The sequence below is a fragment of the Medicago sativa genome, chromosome 8 (assembly GCF_051527215.1).
Source record: "Medicago sativa cultivar Bolivia chromosome 8, Bolivia_mono, whole genome shotgun sequence".
In the NCBI taxonomy this organism is placed as follows: domain Eukaryota; kingdom Viridiplantae; phylum Streptophyta; class Magnoliopsida; order Fabales; family Fabaceae; genus Medicago; species Medicago sativa.
In genome coordinates this window covers 6,220,527-6,244,571 of record NC_140756.1, presented here as the reverse complement: position 1 = coordinate 6,244,571, position 24,045 = coordinate 6,220,527, and the positions used below count along the sequence as shown (strand labels likewise).

The 24,045-nt window shown below is 29.4% G+C and overlaps 1 protein-coding gene and 5 long non-coding RNA genes across 10 annotated transcripts; 3 read left to right on the top strand and 3 right to left on the bottom strand.

The window, feature by feature from the left end:
- Window positions 1–815: 815 nt before the first annotated feature.
- On the top strand, window positions 816–17,144 carry LOC146896452 (uncharacterized). Its single transcript, XM_085737901.1, has 2 exons — window positions 816–1,084; window positions 16,497–17,144. The coding sequence occupies exons 1-2, from the start codon at window positions 1,000–1,002 to the stop codon at window positions 17,081–17,083; spliced, it is 672 nt and encodes a 223-aa protein (XP_085594027.1). The 5' UTR covers window positions 816–999; the 3' UTR covers window positions 17,084–17,144.
- On the top strand, window positions 5,727–9,251 carry LOC146896455 (uncharacterized). Of its 2 annotated transcripts, XR_015023624.1 has the most exons (4): window positions 5,727–7,346; window positions 7,434–7,508; window positions 7,955–8,030; window positions 8,869–9,251. It is a non-coding gene; the product is annotated as an uncharacterized LOC146896455 (long non-coding RNA). The 2 variants fall into 2 exon arrangements; XR_015023625.1 differs by lacking the exon at window positions 7,434–7,508.
- Window positions 6,893–8,955, bottom strand: LOC146896456 (uncharacterized). 2 transcript variants are annotated; one of them, XR_015023628.1, is made up of 6 exons: window positions 8,819–8,955; window positions 8,659–8,709; window positions 7,554–7,632; window positions 7,409–7,454; window positions 7,225–7,268; window positions 6,893–7,059 (listed from the first exon to the last, which is right to left on the bottom strand). It is a non-coding gene; the product is annotated as an uncharacterized LOC146896456 (long non-coding RNA). The 2 variants fall into 2 exon arrangements; XR_015023629.1 differs by having other exon boundaries at window positions 8,844–8,955.
- Window positions 10,905–14,429, top strand: LOC146896453 (uncharacterized). 2 transcript variants are annotated; one of them, XR_015023622.1, is made up of 4 exons: window positions 10,905–12,524; window positions 12,612–12,686; window positions 13,133–13,208; window positions 14,047–14,429. It is a non-coding gene; the product is annotated as an uncharacterized LOC146896453 (long non-coding RNA). The 2 variants fall into 2 exon arrangements; XR_015023623.1 differs by lacking the exon at window positions 12,612–12,686.
- LOC146896454 (uncharacterized) lies at window positions 12,071–14,133 on the bottom strand. Of its 2 annotated transcripts, none has more exons than XR_015023626.1 (6): window positions 13,997–14,133; window positions 13,837–13,887; window positions 12,732–12,810; window positions 12,587–12,632; window positions 12,403–12,446; window positions 12,071–12,237 (listed from the first exon to the last, which is right to left on the bottom strand). It is a non-coding gene; the product is annotated as an uncharacterized LOC146896454 (long non-coding RNA). The 2 variants fall into 2 exon arrangements; XR_015023627.1 differs by having other exon boundaries at window positions 14,022–14,133.
- Window positions 17,145–18,191: 1,047 nt separating the features above from the next.
- On the bottom strand, window positions 18,192–19,246 carry LOC146896451 (uncharacterized). Its single transcript, XR_015023630.1, has 2 exons — window positions 19,118–19,246; window positions 18,192–18,833 (listed from the first exon to the last, which is right to left on the bottom strand). It is a non-coding gene; the product is annotated as an uncharacterized LOC146896451 (long non-coding RNA).
- Window positions 19,247–24,045: the final 4,799 nt, after the last annotated feature.

The window sequence follows — 24,045 nt, the reverse complement described above, 5'->3', positions numbered from 1 at the left end:
AGTATTTTGGGCAGAGTGTTACCTAAATTTTATAGTCAAGCATTGGTCTTTATGTTCCACCACTTTTAGCTCTTAAAGGGTACTTATGCAAATGTTTATCCAAATCCACCAAATTTTGCCTCTTGCTTTTGCATGAAATTGAATAAATAAACCGAAATGTATTTTAAGCACCAGAATTTGGCACGAGATACCATATTCTAAATACATTTTATATGATCACCAATTTTATATTAATTATTTATCTCTTTTCATAATATGAAAACATTAAAATTAGATGTATTTTATAAGGTGTTGGATATAAGCAACACTTCTATGCTCTCAAACACAAATGTTTCGGAGGGATGTGTAAACATATATAACTATTTCAATGTAATTTTTATGTATGCCTTTTAACTTCAACTATTATTTAGTTCTAGATCTCACAGCATGATAAAACTTCACACATCTCACCGCGCAGCGCAACCGTGCGGCCCGTGCTATAGCACGGGTTATCGACTAGTTTATCGAAGCTTGTAAAAGTTAGCTTAACTGATAATATAGACATTGTAAGACTATGATGTTGTATGTGTAAATTTCAGATAATGTTTATCATTTCGTTTGAAAAATATTGACCTATCGAATTAATTAGTGTTTGGGTTCGGATACCGAGGTTTGAAAAAAACTTGACTTTTAGTCCAAGCAGCTGGCCAAAAATCTTTGCCTCCAATCCATGTTCACAATCACAATAATTCTCCAGGAAATTAGGCCCCATTTGTGATTAACTTAATCACCTTTTTGTTAAGAAACAAAATAAAAGAATGAATGAGAAAGATGATAACGGCTACATGGGGACCACACTATTGTACTGTAAACCCATCACCACACCACACCACACCACACCACACCGATTCATCAATCCCTTTTTTGAGGAAAGCTTCTGTCTTTGTTGGAAAACAACATAACCCTTTTCTGCATTCACTTTCCCTCACATTCCTACCAAACCAAACCTCCTTGTTACACATGATGAAGAACAACCTTAGTTGCTGTTTCTTGTACTTCCTCTTTTGTCTTCTCTTGCCAGCTCTTGTTTTCTCCCACACACATGGTAAACTTGGTTTTTTTCTTTTTTTCATTATACATATATTATGTTTTTTTTTTTTTTTTTTGTTGAGATTTTTCTAAGTTCTGAAGGTATATAGTTAACACTCTTGAAAAGGGTTTGAAAGTTTGCATCTTTTTCTAGATCTTTGAACTTTTAGAGTGTTACTTTACATTGTTTTCTTTAGATGCTCATTACTCAAGTTAAGGTTTTCTTTGTACTATTTGGTGGAAGAAATTGTAATTTTTATGTTTGTGCTAGTGAGCTCAGAGCATTACTCTACATTGGCCTGTTTCTTTTTATGTATAGGAAACATAAACTGTTTAGGGTATGTTTGGATTGACTTGTTTATGCTTATCTACTAGCGTAAATACCTATGAGGCTGTTTGAGAGAGCTTATGAAAACAATCTATGACGTGCAAATAAGTTGTTTTTTTAGCTTATTTCTATAAACTAGTAACATACCCGTGCTGACGCACGGGTACAGTAACTGTTTGTTGTTTATAAGAGTTTGATTTTTTTTAATGGTTGTTATATATTGTTATTTAAAAATTTAATGTAATATTTTTTTTAGGTTTTGAAAATGTTAATATAACTTCGTTACATGTGATGGGCAGTTATTTCTCTATAATGATTGTTACATTTTGCAGAATATGATAATGCACATTAAAATATAATACAATTTTTGCATAGCATAAGTTTATTTAAATTTGTTAAACTTGAAACGTAAACAATGTTATAATATTTGAATATAATGGAAAATGATATATTGTGTGTATATTTTCAGTCTATGTAGATATTAAAAATAATATCAAGCAGTTTATTATAATATTACAGCTTGTCATGTAATATTATAAATAGTTCAATATCATTATAGAATTGAATTGAGGTGATGATATTATAAATAGTTTAATTTCCATTAGCCGAAACAGTTTTTATAAAGGACTACTTGTCAAGTAAATCAAGGTTAGTTTAGTCAATGATAATTTATCCCGTGCATTTAAATATTTTTTTTTATGAAAGTTTAGTCAATGTTCACTTATCCTGTGCATTTTAGTTTATGAGGGTTCAATATCATTATAGAATCGAAGTGAGTTGACATTATAAATAACAGGAACATTTTAGCAGGAACAATTTTTTATAAATATTATTTATCAAAGTTAGTTTAGTTAACGACAACTTATCTCGTGCATTTATGTTACTTTTGAAATTTTAGTCAATGACCACTTCTCTGATGGAATCAGTTATTTACAAAATTTTATTCAATCTCTGTTTATCCTGTGCATTTTAGTTGATAAGTGTTCAATATCGTTGTAGAATTGAATTGAGGTGATGATGTTATAAATAGTTTAAATGTTTTAGCAGGAACAATTTTTATAAAGGACAACTTGTCATGTAAATTAAGGTTAGTTTAGTCAATGATAATTTATCCCGTGTATTTAATTTTTTTTCTTCTTCTGAAAGTTTAGTCGATGTTCACTTATCTCGTGCATTTTAGTTTATGAGGGTTCAATATCATTATAGAATCAAAGTGAGGTGACATTATAAATAACAGGAGCATTTTAGCAGGAACAATTTTTTTATAAATATTGTTTATCAAAGTTAGTTTAGTTAACGACAACTTATCTCTTGCATTTATGTTACTTATGAAATTTTAGTCAATAACCACTTCTCCGATAGATTTCAGTTATCTACGAAATTTTATTCAATCTCTGTTTATCCTGTACATTTTAGTTGATAAGTGTTCAATATCGTTGTAGAATTGAATTGAGGTGATGATGTCATAAATAGTTTAAATGTTTTAGCAGGAACAATTTTTATAAAGGACAACTTGTCATGTAAATCAAGGTTAGTTTAGTCAATGATAATTTATTCTGTGTATTTAATATTTTTTTTCTTCTGAAAGTTTAGTCAATGTTCACTTATCTCGTGCATTTTAGTTTATGAGGGTTCAATATCATTATAGAATCAAAGTGAGGTGACATTATAAATAACATGAGCATTTTAGCAGGAACAATTTTTTATAAATATTGTTTATCAAAGTTAGTTTAGTTAACGACAACTTATCTCTTGCATTTATGTTACTTATGAAATTTTAGTCAATAACCACTTCTCCGATAGATTTCAGTTATCTACGAAATTTTATTCAATCATTGTTTATCCTGTGCATTTTAGTTGATAAGTGTTCAATGTCGTTGTAGAATTGAATTGAGGTGATGATGTTATAAATAGTTTAAATGTTTTAGCATGAACAATTTTTATAAAGGACAACTTGTCATGTAAATCAAGGTTAGTTTAGTCAATGATAATTTATCCCGTGTATTTAATTTTTTTTTTCTTTTGAAAGTTTAGTCAATGTTCACTTATCTCGTGCATTTTAGTTTATGAGGGTTCAATATCATTATAGAATCAAAGTGAGGTGACATTATAAATAACATGAACATTTTAGCAGGAACAATTTTTTATAAATATTGCTTATCAAAGTTAGTTCAGTTAGCGACAACTTATCTCGTGCATTTATGTTACTTATGAAATTTTAGTCAATAACCACTTCTCCGATGGATTTCAGTTATCTACGAAATTTTAGTTGATAAGTGTTCAATATCGTTGTAGAATTGAATTGAGTTAATGGTGTTATAAATAGTTTAAACGTTTTAGCATGAACAATTTTTATAAATGACAACTTGTCCGGTAAATCAAGGTTAGTTTAGTCAATGACAAATTATCGTTTATATTTGATTTATTTCTATAATTTTAATCAATGCAGTATTATCTCGTGCATTTTAGTTTATGAGGGTTCAATATCATTATAGATTTGAAGTGAGGTGATATTATAAATAGCATGAACGTTTTAGCAAGACCAGTCTTTTATAAATAACAATTGGTTCTGTGTATAAAAGTTAGTTAGTCAACGACAACTTATTTTGTGCATTTATTAATTAATTGTAAATTTCTTTTTTATGCTAGTTTTTAAAATTTCCACCACACCACACGCACTACTACCACACGTCAACTCTCTACACATCATCACTCTCTTTCTATTATTCACTTTCGGAAATCCTCACACGTGTCACATATCAATGACATATAGACTATATATATTACGACTTTCACTGTGCATAATAATTATTTTAAATTTTTACCATGGACAATTCTTCCTATGTATAATATTTTTTAAAAAATTTGTATCCCTGATGACTTAATTTATATAATTGTTGACTTGTATCGTACGTTATAATTATTTTAATTTAATGTTATTGACAACATCTCATGCATATAATAATAGATTTTTAAATTTTCAAGAGTGACATTGTCTATAATCCTTCAGAAAAAACTTATATCGTCTATAACAATCATACTAAATTTTTTATTAGTGTCGATTTGACCTGTGTCAAATAATTATTAAATTTGAACATTGAACACTTATCCAGTGTGAAATATTTTATAATATATATCAGTAATGATTTGTCACATGTACAATAAAGATTTTAAAATTTATATCAACGTCGGCCTGTCTTTTGTGTTATAACTATTTTAATTTTTTTATCAAAGACAACTTGACCCATGTATAATAATTATTTTATAATATGTAGCTTAGTAGTTATTTTGGACAATTAATCAATACAATCCCGTGTATGTGTTTAATGGTGATGATAATTATTTCTAAATTTTTATCTGTGACGACTTGTCCATTATATAATAATTATTTCAAATTTTCAACAATGACAACTTCTTCTATGTATAATATTTGTTTTAAAAATTTGTGAGACTGACGACTTGTCCAATGTATAATAATCATTTTAAAATTATATTATTGGTGAATGGTCACATGTATAACCATAGTTTTAAATTTTTTATCAATAATGACGACTTGCCCAATGTATAATAATCAATTTAAAATTATATTATTGGTGAATGGTCACATGTATAACCATAATTTTAATTTTTTATCAATAACTAACATGAGAAAAAAAATATTGAGCTAATTTTTTATAAATCTGATTTTAAATTTTTTATAAGTGACAACATAACTCGTGAAAGACTTAATTTTCATTCACAAACATGAACAAATTTTATAAACACATGATATTTATGTAATTAATGATTATACTTTCATTTTAAGAAATAAAAAAGTACATAAATAATTACATTTAGTTATGGTTTGTAGCTCATAGATGATGACCCACATTCAAAAATGATATTTTAATAATATCAGATTTAATAATTTTCTATATTGGAGGGCTTAATTTTAATATACATTTTTACAATGAAGTTAATTTTTTATTTTTTTGAGAAAAATAATTTTGAAATTTAAATAGTTAAATATATTATAATTTTTTTTATAATTTTAATATTTTTAAATAGTTAAATATATAATAAAAATTAATTGAGTGGTATTAATTTTGAAAGAGAAGATAACGGCTTCTCTCTCCCGTATACCATATATTTTTGATAGAAGAAAGCCGTATACCATATATTTGAAAGGGAACTTTTCTTTTTTTGTCAAAATTTTAAAAGGAACTTTAAAAAAAAATATTGAGATAAAAATTAAAAGAAAATAGGACGGGCCTCTTTAAATTTAGGCCCATTAATATGCAATAACCCAAATTATAACACTAAAAGGCAGAAAATCATAAACCAAATATTCATTTCAGCTTCTCTTTCTCTCTCTCTGCTTCAAGTGTTCTCCACCCTCCATTAGAAACCCTAGCCGCTGCCACCCTATTTCCGGCGACTAACCTCTCCGACCAGCCTTCATTTTCCAAACGAAATGCATATTATTGAAGCTCTCTTTCTCCTCTATCTTTCTATCAAATTATATTTGCAAAAGGAGGAATCTTGAAAATTAGTAATTTTGAGATCTGTGTTTTTCTACCATTGCATTGTTTCTTTGTAAAATTTTACCACGTTGGACCCCATCACTCACTACAAAACCCAAATGTTTCAGGATGCCTTAGAGTTCATACCATGTTTTTGATTGACTATTAACTGAAATTGTCACTATAGCACCTAAATATATGCACAGTACTTCTTCTTCTGCATCTACTACATCAATGGAGTGCAATTTTTTCTCAAACTTCATACATGCAACAACAACAACAAAAACATAAGAGACACTCAAAGATAAGTATAAGATCTGCGCAATTTCTTCTCAACTTTATACATGCAACAACAAAATCAACACCATAAGTGACTACATGTATCAGATCTGGTTTGGATTTGAGATTTTGTTTAATAAATAAGTTTCACAAGTATCTGAAACTGTAGATCAATCATTTATTTTTGAAATGTTTAAATTTCTCCAAATATTTTAGTTTTAATCTACAATTTCAGATATTCTCTCAACCGTCAGTTTTTTATTTTGAGGGAGCTCAGCTGTCTGTTGGTTTATGTTGTTATATATACAATGAAATTACTTTGTTGATAATTTAAGCCATTTTTTTATCCCTTATGCCACATAGTTTTGTATATTTACAGATGCATCTTTCTCAATTTATTTTAAGTTGTATGGTTTGAAAAATCATCTGTTTGTTTCTAGATCTGAAAAATATTAATTTCTTTAAATAACATAAAGTAAATTTTTTTGGATCTAAAAACAAAGAATAAACATAAAGTTGCCAAAAAGTAATCACATATAAGATTTATTTTCTCAAGCCAAAAAGTTGCCATTTCGGTGGAATAAACATATGAACCAAACATTTAATAGTGTTTTTTTTATGGAGTCTTCTAAAAAACTAATAGTGTTTATTGTACACTAAATATAATTAGTAGATAATTACACCGACATACACAAAAAACTAATCTGTATACGGATTACATCTAAACTTTTTTTCTTATGTATTTATTTTCATTTCTTCAAAACAATATTTAATCACACAAAAAATGTACTAATCAAACTCTTCACGGTTTTCCTTTATCTTGTATTTAAGCATCTCTTTCTTTGTAGTTTGTTGAAGTGATAAGAACACCATTCAACTTTCCTGCAAAATATAATACTTTTCAATTTTATTAGCAAAATACAAGGCACTGATTCATCATTTCCTGCAAAAATTTATACTTAAGCTGGTCATTTATTTTGTTGAGGATTTATGTACTAAATTAATTAAGTTGTTTTTCTCTTCATTTCCTTACTGGTGTCTCCTTACTTTGTTTGTAGTTTGCTGAAGGACAAGAACTGTATTCAACTTTTCTGCAAAAACATATCTAGATCAAAATATTGTAGTTAAAGATAAATCGAAATAATGAAGATCAGAAGAACAAAGAAGAGGTACATTTTTTCTTTTGAACAAAGAGGTACATGATAGATTATGAAAAGAGTAAATTACTTACTGGTGTCTCCTTTCTTTGTTTGTAGTTTGTTGAAGAGACAATAACTCTATTGTAGTTGAAGATAAAGACAAATAATGAATATAAGAAAAACAAAAAAGAGGTACATGATAGATAATGAAAAGAGTAAATTTTAGACATCAAATACCCTTGTGGATCTCTGATAATTTTTTTTTGTAGGACTTCAACTACTTGTTTAGTTGAAAAATGATCAGCTTTGAAGTTTCCTGCAAAATAAAAATTAAAAGAGTAGATGGAGATTAGAAAGTTTGAAAAGAAGAAAAAATATTGACATTTGTAGTTTGGGAGAAAGAAGTTGAGAATGACAAATGAGTGAAAGTGGGTTTGAATATATGGTTTCAAAATCTGTGTTTTAAAATTTAGGGGGGGAATTTTGAAATTTGAAATATGTGATATGACATGAAGTCAGTCATGAATGACATTTTTTGTGTGTTTATCAGCGTAACTTTTGTTGGATCTCTAGAAATAACTTTGAATTCAAATTGGCTATTTGCTAACTCTGTATCTTTTATGTTGTTTTCTAATTAGTTTGCTGGAAAGAAAGAGATTTCAAGTGTAAGTGTTCTGAAGAAAAGAAAAGAAACACAGTTCCATCAACCACAAGGTACTAATGTCATGGATTTATCTCCAAGTTCATCTCTCATCAGCAACAAATTTTAAGATTGTTTTCCTACCACACCTTATACCAAAAATCCAACAATGACACATATAAGGTTTTTTTTTTTTTTTTTTATTTTATATTATCACTTCTCCTTTTCTATTATTATTTATTATGATAATTTTTTTTATCATCACACATCAATTCTTCAACTGTTCACACTTGATATGTCATAACCACACATCAATGGCACATCAACTTTTTCTTAAAAAAATTAAACATCAACTTTTTATCTATTGTTATTTAATAATAATTAATATTTATTACCAAACCAAGTAATTTATCATTTTTCATCTCTATGCACGATAAAAAAATAACTTGACCTCCTATGTTAGCTTTTGCCTTTCAACCACAACCAGTTGACTTATTAAAAAAAAAAAATTGCATATAAATAATAGTACTTATTTATTTGCTTTTCATCATTATTTATTTACCCATAACTACACTTTTTCTTCATTTCATATATAGATTTATCAACTGTACTTGTTACAAAGTTATAGAAATGAAAAATACATTAATGACCACATAGAAATAATAGTACTTATTTAGTTGCTTTTCATCATTATTTATTTACCCTATATTTCTTTGATGTTTGTTGGAGATATAAGAACACTGTTCAACATTCCTACAAAAAAAAAATATTGTTTGACAAATTAGTTATATATCTTTCAAAATACATATTGCTAAAATCCAATAAAAATGAAAGAAAAAATATAAAAATATCTTTGACTTACCCATGTTTTCTCATCATTTACTTACATGTGCTTTTCTTCTTGTTTTGTAGTTTGTTGGAGAAGATCATTCATCATTCTTGCAAAATATATGAAGTAGATATATTGAAGAAAAGAAGTTGAGAGGAGGCAAAAGTTAAATAATGAAAAGTGGGAGAAGAAGTGAGTGAACACATTTTATGTGGGAATAGAGTATCTTATAGAAATATAGAATTTGAAATAAGTGAAGAGGGGGGAAAACAAAATTCGAATTTGAATTGACATTGGGAAATGTAATAAGAGAGAGGTATTTGATTGAGTGTAGTGTTTGATTTGTAGACTTTTGTTGCAAAAGAGACTTTTTTTTCATTTCCTTTCCAACCGTAAGCTGTCTTGTTTAGTTGGCATGCAATGTAAATGCTTTTTGTAGTTAAATGACATCATAGTAGTTAAGTGACATCATTTAGTTAGGAAAAGTAAATTTAAGACATAGTTTACCCTTAATAGTGAGATGTGGCAGCCAACCATTGATGGGCAAAAATAAGTTTTCCACAACATACTATGTTCTTATACAAGTTATTGTAGAAATATCAGAAATATGTGTTCTTTCCTATATCTTCCTATGTATAATATTTTTTAAAAAATTTGTATCCCTGATGACTTAATTTATATAATTGTTGACTTGTATCGTACGTTATAATTATTTTAATTTAATGTTATTGACAACATCTCATGCATATAATAATAGATTTTTAAATTTTCAAGAGTGACATTGTCTATAATCCTTCAGAAAAAACTTATATCGTCTATAACAATCATACTAAATTTTTTATTAGTGTCGATTTGACCTGTGTCAAATAATTATTAAATTTGAACATTGAACACTTATCCAGTGTGAAATATTTTATAATATATATCAGTAATGATTTGTCACATGTACAATAAAGATTTTAAAATTTATATCAACGTCGGCCTGTCTTTTGTGTTATAACTATTTTAATTTTTTTATCAAAGACAACTTGACCCATGTATAATAATTATTTTATAATATGTAGCTTAGTAGTTATTTTGGACAATTAATCAATACAATCCCGTGTATGTGTTTAATGGTGATGATAATTATTTCTAAATTTTTATCTGTGACGACTTGTCCATTATATAATAATTATTTCAAATTTTCAACAATGACAACTTCTTCTATGTATAATATTTGTTTTAAAAATTTGTGAGACTGACGACTTGTCCAATGTATAATAATCATTTTAAAATTATATTATTGGTGAATGGTCACATGTATAACCATAGTTTTAAATTTTTTATCAATAATGACGACTTGCCCAATGTATAATAATCAATTTAAAATTATATTATTGGTGAATGGTCACATGTATAACCATAATTTTAATTTTTTATCAATAACTAACATGAGAAAAAAAATATTGAGCTAATTTTTTATAAATCTGATTTTAAATTTTTTATAAGTGACAACATAACTCGTGAAAGACTTAATTTTCATTCACAAACATGAACAAATTTTATAAACACATGATATTTATGTAATTAATGATTATACTTTCATTTTAAGAAATAAAAAAGTACATAAATAATTACATTTAGTTATGGTTTGTAGCTCATAGATGATGACCCACATTCAAAAATGATATTTTAATAATATCAGATTTAATAATTTTCTATATTGGAGGGCTTAATTTTAATATACATTTTTACAATGAAGTTAATTTTTTATTTTTTTGAGAAAAATAATTTTGAAATTTAAATAGTTAAATATATTATAATTTTTTTTATAATTTTAATATTTTTAAATAGTTAAATATATAATAAAAATTAATTGAGTGGTATTAATTTTGAAAGAGAAGATAACGGCTTCTCTCTCCCGTATACCATATATTTTTGATAGAAGAAAGCCGTATACCATATATTTGAAAGGGAACTTTTCTTTTTTTGTCAAAATTTTAAAAGGAACTTTAAAAAAAAATATTGAGATAAAAATTAAAAGAAAATAGGACGGGCCTCTTTAAATTTAGGCCCATTAATATGCAATAACCCAAATTATAACACTAAAAGGCAGAAAATCATAAACCAAATATTCATTTCAGCTTCTCTTTCTCTCTCTCTGCTTCAAGTGTTCTCCACCCTCCATTAGAAACCCTAGCCGCTGCCACCCTATTTCCGGCGACTAACCTCTCCGACCAGCCTTCATTTTCCAAACGAAATGCATATTATTGAAGCTCTCTTTCTCCTCTATCTTTCTATCAAATTATATTTGCAAAAGGAGGAATCTTGAAAATTAGTAATTTTGAGATCTGTGTTTTTCTACCATTGCATTGTTTCTTTGTAAAATTTTACCACGTTGGACCCCATCACTCACTACAAAACCCAAATGTTTCAGGATGCCTTAGAGTTCATACCATGTTTTTGATTGACTATTAACTGAAATTGTCACTATAGCACCTAAATATATGCACAGTACTTCTTCTTCTGCATCTACTACATCAATGGAGTGCAATTTTTTCTCAAACTTCATACATGCAACAACAACAACAAAAACATAAGAGACACTCAAAGATAAGTATAAGATCTGCGCAATTTCTTCTCAACTTTATACATGCAACAACAAAATCAACACCATAAGTGACTACATGTATCAGATCTGGTTTGGATTTGAGATTTTGTTTAATAAATAAGTTTCACAAGTATCTGAAACTGTAGATCAATCATTTATTTTTGAAATGTTTAAATTTCTCCAAATATTTTAGTTTTAATCTACAATTTCAGATATTCTCTCAACCGTCAGTTTTTTATTTTGAGGGAGCTCAGCTGTCTGTTGGTTTATGTTGTTATATATACAATGAAATTACTTTGTTGATAATTTAAGCCATTTTTTTATCCCTTATGCCACATAGTTTTGTATATTTACAGATGCATCTTTCTCAATTTATTTTAAGTTGTATGGTTTGAAAAATCATCTGTTTGTTTCTAGATCTGAAAAATATTAATTTCTTTAAATAACATAAAGTAAATTTTTTTGGATCTAAAAACAAAGAATAAACATAAAGTTGCCAAAAAGTAATCACATATAAGATTTATTTTCTCAAGCCAAAAAGTTGCCATTTCGGTGGAATAAACATATGAACCAAACATTTAATAGTGTTTTTTTTATGGAGTCTTCTAAAAAACTAATAGTGTTTATTGTACACTAAATATAATTAGTAGATAATTACACCGACATACACAAAAAACTAATCTGTATACGGATTACATCTAAACTTTTTTTCTTATGTATTTATTTTCATTTCTTCAAAACAATATTTAATCACACAAAAAATGTACTAATCAAACTCTTCACGGTTTTCCTTTATCTTGTATTTAAGCATCTCTTTCTTTGTAGTTTGTTGAAGTGATAAGAACACCATTCAACTTTCCTGCAAAATATAATACTTTTCAATTTTATTAGCAAAATACAAGGCACTGATTCATCATTTCCTGCAAAAATTTATACTTAAGCTGGTCATTTATTTTGTTGAGGATTTATGTACTAAATTAATTAAGTTGTTTTTCTCTTCATTTCCTTACTGGTGTCTCCTTACTTTGTTTGTAGTTTGCTGAAGGACAAGAACTGTATTCAACTTTTCTGCAAAAACATATCTAGATCAAAATATTGTAGTTAAAGATAAATCGAAATAATGAAGATCAGAAGAACAAAGAAGAGGTACATTTTTTCTTTTGAACAAAGAGGTACATGATAGATTATGAAAAGAGTAAATTACTTACTGGTGTCTCCTTTCTTTGTTTGTAGTTTGTTGAAGAGACAATAACTCTATTGTAGTTGAAGATAAAGACAAATAATGAATATAAGAAAAACAAAAAAGAGGTACATGATAGATAATGAAAAGAGTAAATTTTAGACATCAAATACCCTTGTGGATCTCTGATAATTTTTTTTTGTAGGACTTCAACTACTTGTTTAGTTGAAAAATGATCAGCTTTGAAGTTTCCTGCAAAATAAAAATTAAAAGAGTAGATGGAGATTAGAAAGTTTGAAAAGAAGAAAAAATATTGACATTTGTAGTTTGGGAGAAAGAAGTTGAGAATGACAAATGAGTGAAAGTGGGTTTGAATATATGGTTTCAAAATCTGTGTTTTAAAATTTAGGGGGGGAATTTTGAAATTTGAAATATGTGATATGACATGAAGTCAGTCATGAATGACATTTTTTGTGTGTTTATCAGCGTAACTTTTGTTGGATCTCTAGAAATAACTTTGAATTCAAATTGGCTATTTGCTAACTCTGTATCTTTTATGTTGTTTTCTAATTAGTTTGCTGGAAAGAAAGAGATTTCAAGTGTAAGTGTTCTGAAGAAAAGAAAAGAAACACAGTTCCATCAACCACAAGGTACTAATGTCATGGATTTATCTCCAAGTTCATCTCTCATCAGCAACAAATTTTAAGATTGTTTTCCTACCACACCTTATACCAAAAATCCAACAATGACACATATAAGGTTTTTTTTTTTTTTTTTTATTTTATATTATCACTTCTCCTTTTCTATTATTATTTATTATGATAATTTTTTTTATCATCACACATCAATTCTTCAACTGTTCACACTTGATATGTCATAACCACACATCAATGGCACATCAACTTTTTCTTAAAAAAATTAAACATCAACTTTTTATCTATTGTTATTTAATAATAATTAATATTTATTACCAAACCAAGTAATTTATCATTTTTCATCTCTATGCACGATAAAAAAATAACTTGACCTCCTATGTTAGCTTTTGCCTTTCAACCACAACCAGTTGACTTATTAAAAAAAAAAAATTGCATATAAATAATAGTACTTATTTATTTGCTTTTCATCATTATTTATTTACCCATAACTACACTTTTTCTTCATTTCATATATAGATTTATCAACTGTACTTGTTACAAAGTTATAGAAATGAAAAATACATTAATGACCACATAGAAATAATAGTACTTATTTAGTTGCTTTTCATCATTATTTATTTACCCTATATTTCTTTGATGTTTGTTGGAGATATAAGAACACTGTTCAACATTCCTACAAAAAAAAAATATTGTTTGACAAATTAGTTATATATCTTTCAAAATACATATTGCTAAAATCCAATAAAAATGAAAGAAAAAATATAAAAATATCTTTGACTTACCCATGTTTTCTCATCATTTACTTACATGTGCTTTTCTTCTTGTTTTGTAGTTTGTTGGAGAAGATCATTCATCATTCTTGCAAAATATATGAAGTAGATATATTGAAGAAAAGAAGTTGAGAGGAGGCAAAAGTTAAATAATGAAAAGTGGGAGAAGAAGTGAGTGAACACATTTTATGTGGGAATAGAGTATCTTATAGAAATATAGAATTTGAAATAAGTGAAGAGGGGGGAAAACAAAATTCGAATTTGAATTGACATTGGGAAATGTAATAAGAGAGAGGTATTTGATTGAGTGTAGTGTTTGATTTGTAGACTTTTGTTGCAAAAGAGACTTTTTTTTCATTTCCTTTCCAACCGTAAGCTGTCTTGTTTAGTTGGCATGCAATGTAAATGCTTTTTGTAGTTAAATGACATCATAGTAGTTAAGTGACATCATTTAGTTAGGAAAAGTAAATTTAAGACATAGTTTACCCTTAATAGTGAGATGTGGCAGCCAACCATTGATGGGCAAAAATAAGTTTTCCACAACATACTATGTTCTTATATTAAGAGAGATGCTTCAGGATAGCTAATGAAAACATCTTATAGAAAACCATTTGACTTTATTTTATCTTTTGTTATAGAAACAAGTCAAATGACTTATACATAAGAACTTATGTGATAAGCGCTTAATTAAGTTGTTCGTCCAAGCAGGACCTTAGTCTTTTTTGATTGCTTGGTCAAGGACTAGATCGTACAAATTTTGAGACACAAAAGGGGCAACACTTTTATGTACAATGTTGTTCTTACTTCTTAAGATACTTGTAGCTTACAATGAATATCATATGAGAAAAATGGTTCTTTCACTTCCAACATCATTTATAATTTTTGGTTCAAAATGTGCCTAATCCTATGTGTGTAGTTTGAGGGAATTTGGCAGGCTTTGAACTCTGAAAACTCGAATTGGTCTTCAACCCTGTCTTTGAAATAATTATTGAATTTCAAAAAATTATATCTGATCGAACTTCTTGAGTAACTATCCTTCATCTTCTGGCATTTCAACATAATTGAACTTCTTGGTTGGCCAAGTATTAATTTCTTTAACAAGCTGCATTTATTATGATTTGCCATTTTATGACCAAATTACCAAGGATTGAAGTATATACATACATTTAGAGACTATTAATCCAACACAACAAAATTCTTTTCAATGTTATTAAAATCAGTAAGTGGAGTAGGTCATTAGTGAAACTGAAACCATAACTGCAACATGACATACTAGTTGACTACAACCTATCATCTACGTACATGGTAATTATGAACATCGTCTACTTTCTTGGTACCTTATCTATTTTGATGTCTCTAGAAATAGTATTATATTGCCAATATGTGCTACTGTGTATTTGCTAAAGTTATATCCCCTAGAAGATGAAGGACATGGTAATTTAATCTGGTATAGGTGATTTACTATGAAGTGGCACGTTTCTTTCAGTTGTTCTAGAGACGACTTTCTTTTGTTCCTGAAAAAGACCAGCAAGTAAATTTTGTTTATTAGTATTTCATTGTTTATCTTTATGAATTCAAATTTAGACAGATGATTTGGTTCTTAGCATTTACATTTTTTGTGCAATATAACTGGTGGAAAATATGAGTAGAGTGCAAGTATTCATGGTGCTTAATGTCATCAAAGGACAGGCTTTGTCATTGTTTATGTGTTTAGAAGAAAGTGAAGGTCGAAAACATGATTTTTTTTTAATAGAGAATGATACTGCAAAGCTTTTGTTTATCTACAACACTTCAAAAAATATTTAATTTAAAATTTTAATGCAGGTTATGTCTGTGTGTTTGAACTTAGTTCTGAAAATTTCATGTGTCGAAGTGCATATTTATGATCAACCGCTAGTTTCTAAACATTATTCCCTCCATTTCTAATGATTGTGGTTCCCGCTAGTTTCTAAACATTGTTCTCTCCATTTCTAATGATTGTGGTTCCCGCTAGTTTCTAAACATTGTTCTCTCCATTTCTAATGATTGTGGTTCTAAGCCTGTTTGGATTTGGATTTGGATTGGTATATTTAATCTTATCTAATGGCATAAACACTTGTGAGATTGTTTGAGAGAGCTCACAAAAACAACTTATGATATGTCCATAAGTTGTTTTCAACTTATTTCTTTATGCTCTCCACAGGATAGCTCACAAAAACAACTTGTAGCTTATATTAAAACAATTTGAGTTTATCTTTTGTTATAGAAATAACTTGTACATAAGCACTTATGCGAATGCTTTGCATTTTCAAGGAACACATCAGTTATTTTTTCCAATTTTAACTTGAAAAGTAATCTTTCATGTGCAAATTTGAATCTTACTAACGTGAGAAGCGAATAATCAATATGAAGTTCAAGGAAGCTGAAAAAGAGTAGTATTAACTATAAACATAATCTTCATTTATGTTTATATGCATATTTACTATAACATATCTCTGATATCAGCTGGTTGTGTGTTCTCTCTGTCCTACAGGAAACCCTGCAAGCGAAATTGTCGACATTTTGAACAAGAATAGAACAGATCAAAAGCTCCATAACCTGAATGACAGTCCTGGTTTAGGGTGCATGGCCTTACAATATGTTGAACTATGCAAAGGAAATTGCACTGATAACAATGTTGTAAACTGCAAACCTCCCGAAGATGATTTCGTTGAAGTCTTCGCTCCTAATTGCGGTGTAGAGTTACCGACTTTCGGTACCATAACGGGACACATTGTTGGCTGTCAAAGAAAGTACCTTGAACCATCATTAGCCTTTACTCAAATTCTTATTAAAGATAAGAAATCTTTGTCGCTTTTGAGAAACAAATCACATACTGAGGTTGGAGTAGGTCTTGTTGGACTTCATAAAAAGGGACCTTTCTTTTGGTGTGTTTTGTTTACTGATGGAAAGGCAAACTCTACGTTTGTGCTTGAAAATCGCGGTGCCGGGATCAAGCAGAAAAAAGGGTGTTATAGTGGGAGCAATACTCCATGCAGTGGAGGGCAGAAATTTGGTGTTTCATCTTCTAACTTCTTTTTCATGTGCTATGTTTTCATTCTGTTATTTAAACTTTTGTGATCAATTTAATCTACTAATTCAAAATCTTCACATGACAATTCTTAAGATGTTTTTTTGTTCATATTTTGTCTTATTTATTATTTACATTTACTGCTATTCTGCTACTAGGATTTGATTTCTTTTCATTCATATGAGTTTCTTACAGAAGCTTGCAAAGGCGAAGATAGCATGCATTGAAAATTTGACTTGGAAGGTTCATTTTTATCTGAGTCTCAACATCTTCATGTATTAAATTGTAAAATACATGTACATTTGCACAACTTGCACAATATTGTTGGTTATTATTGATTCGTTCGGAAAAGATGAGAATTTTGAGTCATTCAAAATTACACTCCGAACAAAATATAAGTTCTGGAACTACACTTTTCGAAACATGTTTGAATTTTTAGAAATCTCAGGGGAAGAAAGCTCCACTCCCTTTGAAATAGGTCATTTGGGAAGGCTTAGGCCTAAGTTGGATTGTTCTGCTTGGGCAACAGGTTGTTTGCAAGTGGATTGGCCTGAACTACACTGAACAGTAACCATTTTGTAGTTTCAACTAAATCTATAGATTGACCTATTTTGCATAAACATTCTAGCACCCACGACCAATGTATGTGACCGAGTTTTCATAACTGTGCATGGTGGGACTTCTTCCGTGCAGCAAAACCGTATTCTTGCTAATTGCGGAGTTGTGCTTCCTCTCCTACATGGTTGTTAACGTCTATTAGTGGCTCTAAATGATGGTTTTAAAACTCCCTTCTACTATATTGTCATTCTTTATTATTCTTTTTTGAATATTGCTATAAACAGCATTTCTCATTCTTTATATCAAATTTACATGTCCACACACTAATATATACTGCATATGGTGATTGAGAGGATCCAATTTCGGACACCCATAGGGTATGAGTTTTCACTCGATGGGGTATTACTATCATGCTCACCTTACCTAATTGTTATTACTCTTGTGAATGTGATTCTTTTCATACGTATACCAAAGTACCTTGAAATGACTTGATATTAGCTTGGAACATTTGAGTTGATTGTTTATAAATCCCAATTTAGTAACTTCTTAAAGATGTTTTTGGGTATGATATTTCTGATTTTGTGGTAATAATGCTTGGTAGTTATCCAACTCTCCCACATTTGATATAACTATCATTGAGTTTGTATACAGGACAATGACAATCAATTCAAAAATAATACAATGAATAAAAATGAATATAAAGGCTGTAAAATCTTGTGGGAAAAAAATAAAGGTAGGAAAATGAACTCAATTACATTCTTCATGCCTTCCTGGCCGGAGTTCTATGCCGGCAATCAACCTTTACGTTGCAGCAGAATGTTGATGTACCTCACAAAATTCTGGCTGATTTTTTCTGAAACTGTTTTGATGAGTTCTTTCTCATAGTAGTTATTGAAGATGGCAACAAATGTGAAAATAAGGAGCCATAAGACCAGAGTAATCAGAGCAATGTTCCGTGAAATCAGTGTCAAGGCTAAAAAGGACACAGCATACCCCAACAAGAGTAATAGTGAGATTGGAAAAATACTAATAAAATCATTGGAGATAGGTTGTTGTAAGAGAGTTTGGAGCACCCAAACTAAGAAGAATGCCATAATGATGTAGACACTTGCAGAATAGATGATATAGTGTTGTGCAAATAGCTGTTCCCCAGAATGTGTGCACTTCACTGCTACCATTGTGGCTAAAGTGGTGATCATTTTATAAAATATTTCGGCCAAATCTTTAAACACTTCTTTATTACTGCTGTTTCACACGTATTAATCACCAAAACAAGGTTCAAAACATAAGTCAGCTGCTTCAAGGGAGGAAAATCTAAAAAAATATACTCCATCAAAAAATCAGTTTTAGATTCATTGAATAAATAATGCATTTAATCTATATTCACTTCAATTGAAAAAATCTAAAAAATATACCTTATCTAATCACTTATAAACAAAAAATCAGTTTTAGATTCAATAAACCTATAAAAATCAGTTTTAGTGACCAAAGGCAGAATACAATAAAAGCTAAACAAGTACCACTACCTTGAAGCCGCACTGCTTGAACCTTGGAGCGAATCCATGTGAGTAATTTGATTTCTTCTGCTATTTTTACCTTAGCTTACAACCTGTATTTATAAACCAGCTATCTTAATAAATTAGTAATCAATTTAAAATAACTTATTTTAAATAGTCCCTCTCCTATTAAGTCCTGCTCCTTTTCCTAGGTTTCCACTTTCCATCACTTTCTTCAGTTAAAAAAAGATTCGATCACTTTCAATCAAATCAAACCTTTGGTATTCAATTTCTAAATCTAGAAAAGGGCCACCGTGGCACACAAAACCACACGCGTCAGAAGTAGATAGAGTTTCAGTTTCTGACAAGTTCAATTTTGCTTATCCACATTGAACTCATGTTGTGTCGTCCATGTAGGCAGAACAAACCCGAGTTACATTGTCGACTTGGATTAATTTATTAATTTGTCATTAAATACCAACTTGTGCTAAAAAAATTAGCATGTGTTGAATATTAATCCATAATTAGAATAAGACTTTATAAGTTAGTTAGTTGAGTTTGTTACTTAGCTAACAAGTACTACATCCGTCCTTAATTATAAGACATTTTGAGAATTTTTTTGTCCTTTTTTATAAAACCTATTTGCTATTTCCAACTACATTACATGCCCCTATATTATACATCTTTTTCTTCAATCAGCAATAAATAACATGTTGAAAACATAAACCAACTCTCTCTTAAAGGATGAAATTGTAAAAACAATAGTAATTACAAACATATTTAATATAAATATCCACTATCTTAATTCCCGTTATTTTTTCAAAAGGGTCCTATAATTAGGGACGGAGGTAGTATGTCCACAAATAAGTTGTAATCACTATTTTTCATTCACTAATGAGATTTGATACAACATAAATACTTTCTCTCAATTTCTTCTATTTGGAGAAATAAAGACACATAAAATTTTGAAAAAAATAAAAAATAATTAATGATGGTGGGACCTACTTAGTAGTAGGATACACATCCTATTTTTAGTGTATCTTTTTCTATATGACATCCTCTATTTATTTTCATAAATGGAGAGGATCCTTACTCCTGATTTTGCTATTGTTGATCCATTGATTCATGGTGACAAAGTTGACGTGCAGGTAGGTATTAAAATCAGCAAATAAAATTAGAGTTTTGTTTCAAAGCTTTGTTTCGGTGATTCCTCATATAATTGGGAATGATTCTTTTACTGGGTATATGCGATCTGAGTTTTTTTTACTGAACATTATATAGTTACAAGAATTAATATTGATTTTGTCCTCTCATTAAAAAAAAATGTTGATTAATTTTTTTTTTCAAAAAAGAAGTTTGTGCATCGATGATTTGTTTTGGGATCAATCCTAGTCGGTGATAACATTACTGTTCCCATCTCTATTACAGAACCGTACATGAGATTTTCATCTCATACGGCTCCTGGAAAGCCTTAAGTAAATCTAAGGACCGGGACGATTATTTATCTCGTGATATATCCATAAGATATAGAAGATTTAAATCTATCAAACGGTTCTGAATTAGACCAATTCAATTCTGTCTGTTCTAGAAATAACTAAATAAGAAAGATAAATCCATTTTAATAAAAGATACAATACAATAAGGCACTTCTGAATTGATCTCATCCCTTAAAAATCGAAATTTGAATTTGTTGAGTAATAACTGAATTCTTCAATAAAATACTCTTTTAGAATTCTCCATAACCCTCCGCATTTTGAATTACGAAAAAGAATTACACATACCCGGTCTTGTTTTGATATTGTTATGTACTTATTGGATCCAAACCTAATCATATTGATCGAATTTAGGGTTGAGTTAGGATCTAAAAGTTGGCCAAGCTAATGTTAGAATCAGTTTCGGGTCCATACAACCGATCCTAACTCACCTTCGTACACCGCTAATCAATATCTCCTTTTACCATTCTTTACACACATTACTTGCATTGCAAGAAATCCATAGCTGCGCTAACAGCATGCAGGTCTGCCTTTTGTTTTGTTGGGGTCCGTATTCGTAGGTAATTGGCACTTTGGAGTATTAGTTGCAATGATGATGATAGAAGGAGGCGTATGCGCCTATGTTTGTGAAGAAAAAATCATGCTTATGCATAATTTGAATTGAAAGAGAAAATGAAAGGAAGTGAAACCACGCAAGATTAAGCTGATGTTTTTTTTCGGTTGATAGCGAAATACGTAAATTTTGTTTTTTATTTTTATTTTTGGTGACTTAATCGTAGTCACTTAGCTCGCTATCTTTGTTGTTTCAATTTAATTTTTTTTTTTGGTTATTTATACCATAATGTAGTTAACTTTTTGAGTTCTTCTATGACACTATTTGTGTCGTTCGAATTTTGTGTTTTGATTAATATATTTCATTTTGATCTTAAAAAAAAAAACTAATTCAGTTTATAAAGAGTTGACTCACCCATAAAATTTTATGTTCAACTCTTAAAATGTGTCTAGTTGAAGATATATATGGGTCCGGGCTTAAACCTCATGCATCCACTAGTTCATCTTAAAAAGTAGGGGTGTTCGCGGATTGGATTTGTTCGGTTTTGGAAGGAAAAATCATTCGATTCAATTACTTCGGTTTTGTTATTTATTCATCCAATTGGTTTGGTTTAAAAATCAAATCAAATCCGATTCGATCCAAAAAAATTTCGGTTTGATTAGATTGGTTTTCGGTTTTCCTTATTGTATATTTTTTTCATTTTCTCTTAAGAAAATATATTATTTTATGACATTTCATAAAAATGTAAGGTTACGAAAATGATGAATAAGTAGAAAATAAAATAGTAGGTTAAGTAAAATAGTTACAAAATCATAAATTAATAATATTTCTTAAAAGAAAGAAAAAAAAATCAACATTATTAACAGTGGCGGAGCCAAGAAAAAAGTTTGGGGTGGGACGCTAAAATAAACGATAAAGTACAAACTTTAATATATAAACACAAAATTTACGCCGTAAATAAGATAAGGAGTGTGAGAGTGAGAGAGACTGCGATGAGGGCTTTCACCTCGGTTATGGCAACGCCGATTGGGTGAATTGGAAGCGGAACATGAAACGACAGTAAAAAGAGATGAAGTTGAAATTGAAAATTGCATGAAACACCATGTTAGAAGAGCCTGAGGGAAGAAAGGACCATGCTCGACTAGTGGAGAGGGTGGGCCATTTTGGATTTTTCTTTTATACAAGGGGTGTTTTAGTATTTTCCTTATAGAAAAAAAATTGCTTTGTTTTTGGGAGGGTGGGCCGTGGCCCATCTCAGCCCATACCAAGCTCCGCTACTGATTATTAAAGAACAAGTCTAGAAAATAGTTACAAGATTGTAAATTAAGGAAACATTTATAAAAATTTCCTATAATAATATATATATCCAAGTATATATTTCGGTTTGGATATATCCAAGTATATATTTCGGTTTGGATTGGATTGGATCGGTTTATACAAAGGGAACTGAAAACCCATCCAATCTATTTAAAATTGCGGTTTTTCGATTTTTGGTTTGGTTCGGTTTTTGATTTTTCGGTTCGGTTTTTGCGATTTACATTGGATTGGATTGAACATGAACACCCCTATTAAAAAGGTAAGTTTTTAACCATCGAACAACTTGACAAAAAAAAATCATTTTATTGTAATATAAATTAGAATTTTTTTTTTCATCAGAACTAATTTATCTTTAGTATATAACTATGTTAAGCAACCTAAATAGAGCAATTTTGCATTGAAAAACACAATATAACAACCTTTAAGAAGTTGAATGCACGCCTTTTGATATGTGTATTTCTATAATAAATATCTTAACATGTGCCTTGAGAACATAAGTTAATATTAGCCTATAACTATCAATGACTAATTTGAATTTATTTTTTGCTAGAATCTAAGCTGACCGAAAATAAAAGAAAAACAAATTGGGTCTTTTATTTTATTAAAATTTGAAACCAAGACGGCTTCTTTCTGGGTCCACCTAACCTACATCTCCACTCCACCTAACCTACAATGCAGTAGAAAACTATCCATCTGGCAACGACCTTAGTTCCACGTCATTACCAATGTTTTTGTTTCGAACAGACACGTGTTGCAGCTCTTGGTTAGGCCAGATGTGCAAAATAAAGGACAAGTACGGATCTTTAGTTATCCTTCAATTTCTACCTATTTTCAACAATGAGACTTTGGGACAGATTGTTTAATTATTCTAAATAGGACAAAAATATCATTATATTACTGGAGTGGAGTTCACACTTCAGTTCACCGTCTAATTCCAATACATCCAACGTGTAAATTTTGATTAAAAAAAAAAAGGAATCAAATAAGTTTGACCAAGTAGAAATGACGGTATTACTTACCTCAGCTCTTAGGTTTCAAATTTGTTTAGAAAAATCCTGTTTCTTTTAAGGGTAAATTAGATAGAGATTTTCATGGATTGAAAAATAAAATGAAAAAGATGGTTTCTTTTAGTGTGCTGGTTTTGGTGAGTCATCTTTTGCGCGTAGTCATTAGACCCCTGTATGGTCTCTTTGTGCTAATGTCCCATTTTGTGCATATTAATGATCTGCATCTCAAAATTAATGAAGTTTGTGCAACTACTCCCAATCTCAACACCATCTGTACTACCCCTAGTCATCATTGATGAAATCATTGACCTCAGACTTCATTTCAATCCTAACATATAAGATACTTTCATTTGATCTGACAACTATAATAGATACTATTCAATCAAGGGGATTTTACTTGACTTTTGAAATAGCGAGACACGAACACCATTACATCTCGTGGTCTTGGATTTAACACCTCAAACTTTGAGAAAGGAATTAAATTTCTTGTGTGGCTGACTTAGAATTGTTAGCGCAGCTATAGCTTGACAAACAAGCTTAGGTTTTTTCTAGGGTTTTGATTTTAGTTGAATTAGAGAGAATGAGAAG

Bases quoted from the DNA above. Each gene is read 5' to 3' on its own strand.
- LOC146896452 (XM_085737901.1), top strand. From the start codon at position 1,000: ATGATGAAGAACAACCTTAGTTGCTGTTTCTTGTACTTCCTCTTTTGT. The intron at 1,085-16,496 runs GTAAACTTGGTT...TCTGTCCTACAG, and splicing joins TGTTTTCTCCCACACACATG to GAAACCCTGCAAGCGAAATT.